Below are 10,198 nucleotides of genomic sequence, written 5' to 3'. Positions count from 1 at the left end.
GCTTCTAGTATATCTTCGGTCTCTGATACAAAAAGCAAGACCCTAGTGTAAAGCCCCAATGATTTTGAAATTTGGGCAGATTCGCACAAATTTTTAAAACCCTGATCAACTAATTGGCATGATAAAGACAAGCTAATAATTCTAGGTATTTAATTTCCCACAGAAATTAAAGCACTTTGGATAACTAAGACATCTGTCACGTTGGGAGTCAGACTACACGGAATTCATTTTACTAGTTTGCCATACCAGTAGTTCCTTTTCCAGCTCTTAAAGTGAGGAAATGTAAAAATCTATGGCATGTAACTGGCTTGCAAATTTCAGATTCTTTTGGCATAAAACATAAACATTTGTATTGCATGATGTTGCTGCATCTGAGTATAAACACTATAGGACAAGCCTGCTGCTTTATATTATGCTTCCCCCATGTGGCCAATAAATCAAGTTTTAATAACTCTCCTCTACACAAACTTGTAGTACAGATGAATGCTGTGATTTCTGTAACTAGCATGTCAAATGAACATGCAACAGTTTGTCGTCAGTGATTTGCAGACACTCCCACACAGGTGTTAACAGCATTTACAAATCCACAATCCTTTCTACTCTCTCGACTTGATGTCCTCAGCTCCATGTGAAAGATTAACAGCAGCTGTGCATTACAGCTCCACTTTTCACATTAACCACCATTTATGAAGTAACTGCAGGCCACACAAGACCAAAACAAAGAGGAAGACTATTTTGCTAATTTCTAGTTCCATCTTTATTTGTGGATTACTAGAGTAGCTTTGCATGATGCAGTTTAAAATCCTTATTTTTATTATAGTGGTCTTGGTGCACCTCTCAAGTTCATTTCCTGTCTGCAACAAGAAATTTCAGTTCCCTTCCCCCTCCCTTGAAATTAATTTCCTTTGGACTGGCTGCCTCTAGCATGCAAAAGCTTTGAACAGCGTTTGGGTGGGGCTTCTTCTGAACTCACAGCCATAGACGTGTGCCATGAGATGGCCATATCAATGATATCAGTTGTCATTGACATAATATGGAAATGAGCAACAACAAAAAACAGTTTGAACACTGGCTCATAGAGATGACTTTCACACATAGTGCCCTCAATACTTGAAACTTTGTAAATATTAAATATGATTATTCACCACTGTAACTGTAAATGAATGATTTATTTTATTGGCACATAGACAGACTCTTTATTTTTAAGATTTGTGTTAAAGCTCACCTTCTCAGCTCCACCAAGGCAGTTGTTTGCCTTGTCAGGTATCTCGGGCTCTGGAGGTGTATGTTTTTGATTTGTGGTTTTTGTAGGGTTTGTTATTTGTTTGTTTACTTGTTTCTCACTTCAGTCCAACCCCCGGTCTTCTTTGTGTATCGTGTGTTGTCTGGCTTTTTCTTTGCTCTTCATTGCTGCGTCTCACTGTTCTGTAGCATCCTAGCTAGTCGTAGCAGGCGTCTATTTCTCTTGGATGTGTATTCCTGTTAAAAGGATGTTTGTCCTCCCTACTTTTGCCAAGTATTTTACCACATGGGATGATATGATCCCTGAGGTTATTGCTCTCATATTGTAGGGCTTACCTTACAAAGACTACCATGAGTCACTTGTTGTGAACTGCTGCTTCTGTCTGTATGCTGTTCAGAGTGAGCCAACAGCAAATGTAGGGTCTGGTTTTGGAGCTGTTCCTATATTAACTGAACTAAATTATTATAAGAGATCTTCCCTTTTCCCCATCCCCATGTGCTGCTCAAGAGCAGGGGTCGGTTAACCTTATTCTATTTCACCTATATTTTCATGTGAAAGTACTTTGTAACTGTAGTTGGTCTTAATCTGTTCTGAGGTACTATTATCTGCACTTGTGGCATGTGATGTTTCTTATAAGGGTCACTATGTTATAAAAAATATATAGTAATTCATTTTAAGCAGTTTCATTGTTTATTGTTATTGTGACCAACAGCTGTACATTATTGAGATTTAAGCTCTGTTTGTGAGAGATGGTTTTAGGACCTACATGAGACAAATTATTTTATTTCCCATTAAAGTGAATTTTAATTAAACTTCATTTTTATTGCACATTTCTTCCTAACAAATGTATAATGTTGCTGAAATGTCCAAAAAGCTAGCAGTCTAATAAGGGTCGTATTGGCTCGGTGTTCGCACATCTCACAGAAAAGGTCAACAGAACAGTGAGAGATGAACTGGATGCACTGATGATTAGCATAAAACTGCTTAGATTTCCACAAAAATGGAATCATCTATCCAAATAACAAAAACAAATGCAAATGAACCCTTGTTATTTTTCAGAATTCGACGTCTACACCATCTGAGATTGTTGTAGGGTAGTCAGCAGCTCCTCGCACCTAACAGGTGTAACTATGAAGTGAGAATAATGAGTCTGCAAGCAGGTCGATCTCAAAGCTTTACACGTCACAGACGTGGCTCTGTTTTTACCTGGGAAATCACTGCGGTAACTTATACTGAACGCTTAACCTGGTTAAGCCAGGTTATGTAGACAGTTTCCATCTAAAAGTGTTACGTCTCCACTGATTCCTTTATTTACAGCATGTTTAAGTGTCCTAAAGACTGTTGGCTAAATATGTTTTATATGTGCACACTGTTAAGCTGTACCTTTAGTACCTTACAAACACCATGAATAAAACCCAGCTGTAGTTACAGCAGCACAAATGCACATCACATTATCACTGGGATGTGACATGTGATGCACAAAATGTATAAATGCTTTTATACTTATACTTTATACTATACATTTCTGCCACATGAATCACTTGTATTATTTGCATCAGTGTTGCATTTTAAATCTTTATTTTTCATACTATTTCTAGATTTTACCATCATTTTATTTTCATCATCTGATAATGTCTCTGATTGGACTCATTGTCTTCATATAGGAATTGTTGATTGTTGAAGCCCAGTTGATAGCCACCTTTATGATACTCCTTATCTTTGACTCAAGCTTGAGTCACCTTTCCAGCAGGTGTATTCCATTACTTCTTTAAGCTCTGATTGGTTAAGACTGCTTTCTCGCAGCATTTTTAACCCTTCACCTTTGGTAGTTGTTCTACTGGTTGCCTTCAGAATGATGACTGCAAGCCTCTCACTGGGGTATGTGGCAGGTGTAGTTGGCTTTTTCTTTTTCTTTTTACACAACTGACTACTTTTTGTAGGCACGTGATTCATATTTTCAAATGGTTTCAGGGGTTCCCTTTTTGTCTTGCTGGTTGTGGATATATGCAGCCTTCCTCTTGAGAAAGGTAGGTGAAACATTCCTAAACATACAAAACTTTGTGATAAATCTTCATTAATTTCAGTTCTTTCTCACCCAGGCTCTAATCCCAGCACTCAATACAGGATAACTAATGTAAACACTGCAGATAATCTTGCCTCAAACCCAAGAGGAACTTTAGCCAACTTAACTCCTGGACTTGTTCCCTACAGCCCTCAATACAGAGGGGTTCTAGTCCCAGCATATGTCAGCTCCAGTGTTTCTCAACCTAATCAGGCTGGTGGATACACAGCTGGCTCTACATTAACTGGGGGTACTGTTCAGCCTGCAGCTTATAACCAGTGAAATATTTCATGAGTTTAAATGTGCATTGCTCTCATTACAAAAAGGCATTCTGCTTTCTCCTAGATTCAAATGTTGGTGCTTCCCCCGGTAGCAGTAACACAAACACTGCAGGTAATGTTGCCTTGACTCGGGGAGGACCTTATGCATACCCATCCTCTGTGGTTGTACCTTATAATGCTCAGTATGGAGGGGTTGCAGTGCAGCAGCCTGGTGTCTATCAACATGCTCCCCAGAGCGTGCCAGTATTATATACTGGCTCCAGTTCTTCTGGTCCTGCCCAGGCTGGAGGATACACGACTGGCTCCACACAGGGTGGAGGTGCTGCTCGACCTGCAGCTGGTAAATAATGGAATATTTCATGATGCACTACAAACATTTATTGTGAACATTACCAGCAAGTGTTGTGTGGCTTTCTCTTTCAAAAGGTTCAAATGTTGGTGTTTCTACTGGAGGAAGCGGCGCAAATACTGGTGCTAATGTTGCCCTAAGCCAGGGAGGACCTTATCCATACCCCTCCTCTGTAGCTGTGCCTTATAGTGCTCCATATGGAGGTGTTGCAGTGCAGCAGCCTGGTTTCTCACATGCTGCTCAAAGTGTGGCAGCACCATACACCGGCTCCAGTTACTCCGCTCCTGCTCAGGCAGGAGGAAGCACAGCTGGCTCTGCACAAACTGGGGCAACTTCTCAACCTGCAGCTGGTACCTAGTGTGATGATGCAGTATAAATGCAATCATTAGGATCTCCTGACCTGAATCCTTGGTAACCTTGGCTGAAATTTTGCTTTCCTTAGAAATCAACTGGGCTGTCCCACCTCCCAAGCTCGGTGAGGAATCATCACCCAACCCTCAAAGCCTTGCCTCTGGCACAGCTGATGAGCCTGGTGCGCTTCTACCACCAGTACCTGCATACCAACCAGGAGAGTTGTCCCACTATGAGAAGGCTGCTGAGGCTGGGGACTACCAGTCGGAGACAGAAGAACTAGGTCACAGGACTGTCCCAGCTACAATGGACGCTTTTGCTGCTGCGGGTGGACTGGCATCCCCAGGCTTTGCCACAGGACAGTTTGGAATGGGTGGACTGTGGGGTAGTCCGTATCCATCCTTTGACTTCTTGTTCCTGACTGGCCAGTACCCTGTGGGCACAGTCAGTCACTTCAGCCAGGACTACGAGCAGGGACGAGACTACTCTCACAGCACTCACTACCTGAAAGACCACCCCTACCCCGGCTCTGCACAGTCAGTGGGGACTGTTGGAGCAGCTCAGAGCCTTGAGACTCCCAGCTTGTATGTGAGCAGTCCAGTGGTGGGAGGTTACTACCAGGTTGGAGCACAAACAGTACCTGCTCCTTCCTACACAGGTGTTACGCAGGTATGTTTCCTAAAATGCCTACATATGACAATCTGCATATTGTAACTGTACTAACTCTTTCCCTCTTTCCTTCCAGATAAAATACTAGCTGAATCTCAATGGCATGAGCACAAGTTTAATCAATAAAGTCTTATGAAATACTCCTGGTCACTTTTCTTATTAGTGGTGGTGCGGGAACAACTAAGGTTGTAGAAATTGCATGTAATGTAACTACTGCGCTCAATTTATGATCTGTTAAAAGACCGAATGCACGCCTGAATTTAGACCTGCCCATGTGGGGTTTATTACCTTAAGGGAACTACTTGGGTTTTCTGTTGGCAACCTGTAGTGACCCATAAGTGGACAGTCCCACTTTTGGCCTGGTATAAGCAAGTTTACCCTGCTCAGGCTGTCAAGAAGGGCATCCAGTTTTGTAAGTTGTAGAGCTATATGTTAAGGTGGATCTCACACTGGCAGTAACCTATATACGCTTTCAAGTATTTAACATAAAAATACTGGAAGGGTTTACTTTGCCCGGTGGGGATTGCAAAAAATGTGGACACACAAGCAGTACGAGGGAATCACTTGGAAACCTTTCACCTAAGCTACAGACAATAATTTGAATCCTCCACATACGTACACATTCTATAATCTACTAGATTATAGGAGGGTAACTATAAATAGCTGAACTCCCCCTCCCTTTGCCACATGGCTCCTTCTTTCACAAACATCCAGGTTACATTAGATGAAGAGCTGTGATTTGAGTCGTGCTGTACAAGGTGTTGACAGGAGAACTGCAGTGAGTTTAGAGTGAAATGATACATGGACCATTTGATTCCACTCAAGAAAGAAAGCCTACTGTAAGGGAGATTATGTACATTCACTAAGAAAAGGCCTTCAAAAGTCACATTTGGGTTTCAGGGCTGAAAAATTTATTGTCAAGTACATTTATTTATTTATTTTTTTCAAAAAAAATATGTGTGTAATTTCTTAAAAAAATATTTAGGTGGATTTTATTGCTTTGAACAGAGCTGAGATAGCCCACTCACGCTGATTTGTGTTTCATGTTTCCTTTTCTTGACCTTTTGCTATAAGTACAAGTATAAGTTTCCCAAATGTTGAACTGTTGCTTTTAATTTTATTAATTTAAGCATCCCAACAGTACAGCACTCTAAATCACCACACTTTACAGTAAGAGCTTATAAACGGGACAGGTGGTAGCTAAATTGTGTCTATATTTTGCTAAAAGAGAGAAGGCATATTTAATGGTTTCAGTGCTTATGTATATATGTGTGTGTGTGTGTGTGTGTGTGTGTGTGTGTGTGTACAACCATGGTTTCCACAGCAGACGCAGCTGTCCGGCCTGGAGGACTGAGCCTATGTCACTGTAACTCTATTTCGGGAACCTGTGTTGTCCAAAAGGTCAGATAAAGAAGCACAGGAATCCTTACAAAGCAGAGGGCGGGGGTGTCGGGTGAAGGCGGATATTCACAAACCAACACACACACACACACACACACACACACGTGTTAAAACTCAGGACAGTGTTGCTGAGAAGGGGAGAAAGGCAGACAGGAGTAGTGGGACACAGAGACATTAAGAGGGGCTTTCACCTTTGACTGAATTAAAACGTTAGTGTACCAAAGTCTGATCTGACCTCTAATCCAGCTGATACACACACATTTATGGACACCATGGATGGAGAATCACCCAAACAGGACACATCCGGTTCCACGGAATCAACCAATCCCACTGACACCAACAACAACAGCAACCAGGTCTGTATCATTTATTTATTTATTTATTTATTTAACATGTTCATTAACATTTTCACATTCACCCACAATGACTGTCCATCATGTTCTGTACTGGGAAAAAGCAGTGAGAGTGTTCGTGGCTGTAGCAGGTGCTGTGTTGGGACAGCAGAGCAGGAGAAGGGGTTCTTGGCTGCATTTGCTACACCTGTTCTTACTACTGGCTGAAGAATGACACATACACACGTAAATACACACTCACACAAGTTATGCAAAGTAGTGCACATGACACACACTAAGCCACACATACAACGTTGGAGTTTCCTATTCCCACTGATGAGTCACTGCTGTGATGCCTGACCTGGTGTGACTGTTCCTGCAGGAGGTCATTAATAAACAGGGTACATGGGCCTATTTAATCATGATGATAGGAAATAATAATGTATGCATTACATTTTTTTTATATGAAGATTTTTAACATATGATGTGAGATCATTGGTTTTAAAACTGTAAAAGGTCAATTTTCCCCTTGAAAGTTCCAACTCTGAGGTGTATATTTATAATACTCAACAAATCCCAGAGCTCCAGGTCTCACATTACAAGGACTGTGTTATCCCTCGAGTAACTTGTGGAAAGTCCATTTTATTTATACAGCAGCTTTCATGTAAACAGCTCAAACGTTTCACATAGCAAGACCAAGAACTGAAGAACACGGAAAAATCACAAAGAATTATTTTAAAAATACAAATCATAGTTAATGAAAGAAATACCTAAAAAAAAAAAATACAACACACAGCAAATGAACTAATGGCTCGCATTGCAAATCTGAAATAAATAAAATAAAAAACACAATAAACTTTTGTTCATTCTTCATACATTTTTTCATGAAAGAAACAGAAAAAATCCTCTTTACAAGACTGAAAAGAAGAAGATAGTTATCAGAGATGTAAATAACTGAAAGAAAAGAGGAAGACTATCTTCTGAGTCATGCTGAAAAGAAAACATGTGATGTAGTGCCCCCACAGAGAAATGACTATGAAGAAGCTTCTCCCTTCTTCACAAGGGGTCACCACAGCGGGTAAATCTGGATCTCTGATCTGGCAAAATTCTATATGGGATACCCTTCTTCACCCAAACCCAGGGAAAGGAAATAGCAAAGAAAATTACTGTGTAACCTACACTGTTACTTATACTGAATACTCCACCTTAAACTCCACCTTGTCTTGATGCCTTGGTATAAGGCTAGAATTTAGAAGTGATAGAACTATTGTCACAGACATGTATTACAAGTGTTTGTCACATATTTATTTTTGCACAGGCCGGCGAGCCAGAGGTGGAGAATAAAGACTTGGGGGAAGGAGCAGAAGGTCAGAGGGTAATGGAGACTGAGGATAAGGCTGAGGAAGATACTGTATCAGAAGAGGCAGAAAAGGAGACGTCAGGAGACACAAAGAAACCTCAGACTGTGTCACAGTCTGGTGAAGGCAATATTGAAGCAGATGCACAAGATGAGGAGAAAGCATCTACTGGTGCTGAGGTGAAGGATTCTGAACGTGAAGGAAAAGATAAAGAGGAGGAGGCAGAAGAAACCGAGAAAGGAGGGCAAGTGGCAGAGATCCAGAGTAGTGAGACTGGAAAAGATGGAGAGGACATGAAGGACAAAGAGAAAGAGAAAAAGGAAGAAGGTAAAGATGTGAAAGAACAAGAGGCAGAGAAGAAAAAACAAGTGACGGAGGAAGATGCAGAGCCAAAGGACAAAGGAAAGACAAAAGAAGCAGAAAAGCAGGCAAAGCCCAAAAGAAAGAGTGGTCCCCCCTCCTCTTCTCTCTCTCGACCAAGACCCTCTGCACGCTCCATAAGAGCGTCTGCTAAAAACGACATCATCGCCAAGTTCCAGAAGGGCGCACCAGAGTGAGTAACTACATGATGCTTAGTACCTCAAATTAGAGTGTGACAGTTAAAAATGTTCCTCAAGAGGTTAAATCAGAAACTGTGTTGCAACACTGCTAGGACACCAATACCTCGCAACTTCAAGATTCAGAAGTCATCTGCTGCTGTGGCTACAGGAGCTTCAATCAAACAGAAGATACTTCAGTGGTGTCGCAACAAGACTCGGAACTACGAGGTGAGCTCAGCGTTAAATCTTTATCTAATGCGACACATCCGCATTCTAGATCCAGAGATAAAAGAAGACCTAATTTAAGATGCTCTTCCCATGTGTCTGTCTCTTGCATTTTTTAGGGCATCAACATAGAAAACTTCTCGTCATCCTGGTGCAATGGGATGGCATTCTGCGCTCTGATTCATCGTTTCTTTCCAGATGCTTTTGAATACAGCTCACTGAAGCCAGAGGAGAGGGAGAAAAACTTCACTCTGGCCTTCAAAACTGCAGAGTATGGATTTCTTCATTCTTTCTTCTCTCAGTTCAGTTCAGCACATTATCACACATGAAAGATAAAAATGGCTAAGACTGAATAACACAATTACAATATTTAAGAGTCGGAACTTTACATGCAGCACATAATATAACAAGGTCACGGTGAAAAATACAAAAGGAGAACTGCTGTGAAAAGAATGTAACTAAAATAAAATTCTGCATGTTGGCTGTCCAAAAAAGAAAGTTTCAGGAAAACAATGTATGGAATGACACTATTACTGTAAATGCACCTGGTTAGAAATCTCTTATTCATATTACTATGAATGACTGCCACCTTGTCACCTCAACTTTATCCTTTCCCCTCCTTTGTGTATCCCTGACAGGTCCTTGGCTGACTGCTGCCCTCTGCTGGAAGTGAGTGACATGCTCATGATGGGTAACAACCCAGACCCAATGTGTGTGTTCACATATGTCCAGTCCCTGTGCCACAGCCTCTCCAAAATAGAGAAAGAGAGGAAGGACAAAGAGAAGGGGGAGAAAGAGAAGGCTGGTAACGAGGAGGAAGAGAAGGACAAAGGAGATGATGCAGCAGGAGAGGTGTCGCCAGAGAAAGATGAGGAAGAGTCTGCTGAGAACGAGACGATGAGCAGTCAGGAGGATAAACCAGTAGACGGTACAGAGATGGAGGGCACTAATGAGGAAGGGAGTCCATCAAAGAGCTGTGTGGTGGAGGAAGGTCAGAGTTCATCAGTCGAGGCAGAGTCTTAGACAGACACTGGCAAACACAAAGACTGAAAAGACCAAAAAGATTGTTTATGGTACTACAAGGAGCAAGTCTTAGTCTGGCATTGTTGGACTGACTACTGTCGGAGTAATGAGGTACGACAAAAAATCACTCAAAACTAAAATACTGGTGATGATGATGTCTCGTAGTTACAGCGTGTTTGAAAATGTACTTCTGTGTGTGTTTTTTCCATTTACGGATATGCTGTTTTTTATGTTGTTCTGGGCACGAAAAGCAAGAAATTGCTGTGTATCTATGAAAAAATAATAATGAAACAAAGATCTTGTGAATTAAAAAGCTGCTTGTGCAATAAGAAAACCTTGAGAGAGTGTGTGACGTATTTACTTTT

General features: G+C 41.3%; 2 protein-coding genes across 2 annotated transcripts; both read left to right on the top strand.

Moving 5' to 3' along the window:
* Positions 1 to 3,047: 3,047 nt before the first annotated feature.
* LOC120723700 (sericin 1-like) lies at positions 3,048 to 5,097 on the top strand. The gene is made up of 7 exons (XM_040015333.1): positions 3,048 to 3,121; positions 3,215 to 3,270; positions 3,343 to 3,555; positions 3,651 to 3,926; positions 4,013 to 4,285; positions 4,378 to 4,955; positions 5,032 to 5,097. Exons 1-7 carry the CDS (start codon positions 3,096 to 3,098, stop codon positions 5,041 to 5,043), a joined length of 1,434 nt encoding a protein of 477 aa, XP_039871267.1. The 5' UTR covers positions 3,048 to 3,095; the 3' UTR covers positions 5,044 to 5,097.
* A 1,313-nt stretch (positions 5,098 to 6,410) lies between these two features.
* smtnl1 (smoothelin-like 1) lies at positions 6,411 to 10,173 on the top strand. The gene is made up of 5 exons (XM_040015335.1): positions 6,411 to 6,712; positions 8,007 to 8,599; positions 8,699 to 8,813; positions 8,930 to 9,081; positions 9,449 to 10,173. Exons 1-5 carry the CDS (start codon positions 6,620 to 6,622, stop codon positions 9,831 to 9,833), a joined length of 1,338 nt encoding a protein of 445 aa, XP_039871269.1. The 5' UTR covers positions 6,411 to 6,619; the 3' UTR covers positions 9,834 to 10,173.
* Positions 10,174 to 10,198: the final 25 nt, after the last annotated feature.

The sequence above is a fragment of the Simochromis diagramma genome, unplaced genomic scaffold (genome assembly GCF_900408965.1).
Source record: "Simochromis diagramma unplaced genomic scaffold, fSimDia1.1 OVJJ01000685.1, whole genome shotgun sequence".
In the NCBI taxonomy this organism is placed as follows: Eukaryota; Metazoa; Chordata; class Actinopteri; order Cichliformes; family Cichlidae; genus Simochromis; species Simochromis diagramma.
This window is presented reverse-complemented; position numbering and strand designations above follow the sequence as displayed.

What these genes read in the sequence shown, in the direction of transcription:
- LOC120723700 (XM_040015333.1), top strand. Translation starts at nt 3,096, where the DNA reads ATGATGACTGCAAGCCTCTCACTGGG. An exon ending in TGGCTCTACATTAACTGGGG is followed by an intron (nt 3,556 to 3,650) that starts GTACTGTTCAGC and finishes GCTTTCTCCTAG; the next exon opens with ATTCAAATGTTGGTGCTTCC. An exon ending in AACTTCTCAACCTGCAGCTG is followed by an intron (nt 4,286 to 4,377) that starts GTACCTAGTGTG and finishes TGCTTTCCTTAG; the next exon opens with AAATCAACTGGGCTGTCCCA.
- smtnl1 (XM_040015335.1), top strand. Translation starts at nt 6,620, where the DNA reads ATGGACACCATGGATGGAGAATCACCCAAACAGGACACATCCGGTTCC. An exon ending in CCAACAACAACAGCAACCAG is followed by an intron (nt 6,713 to 8,006) that starts GTCTGTATCATT and finishes ATTTTTGCACAG; the next exon opens with GCCGGCGAGCCAGAGGTGGA. An exon ending in CTGGCCTTCAAAACTGCAGA is followed by an intron (nt 9,082 to 9,448) that starts GTATGGATTTCT and finishes TATCCCTGACAG; the next exon opens with GTCCTTGGCTGACTGCTGCC.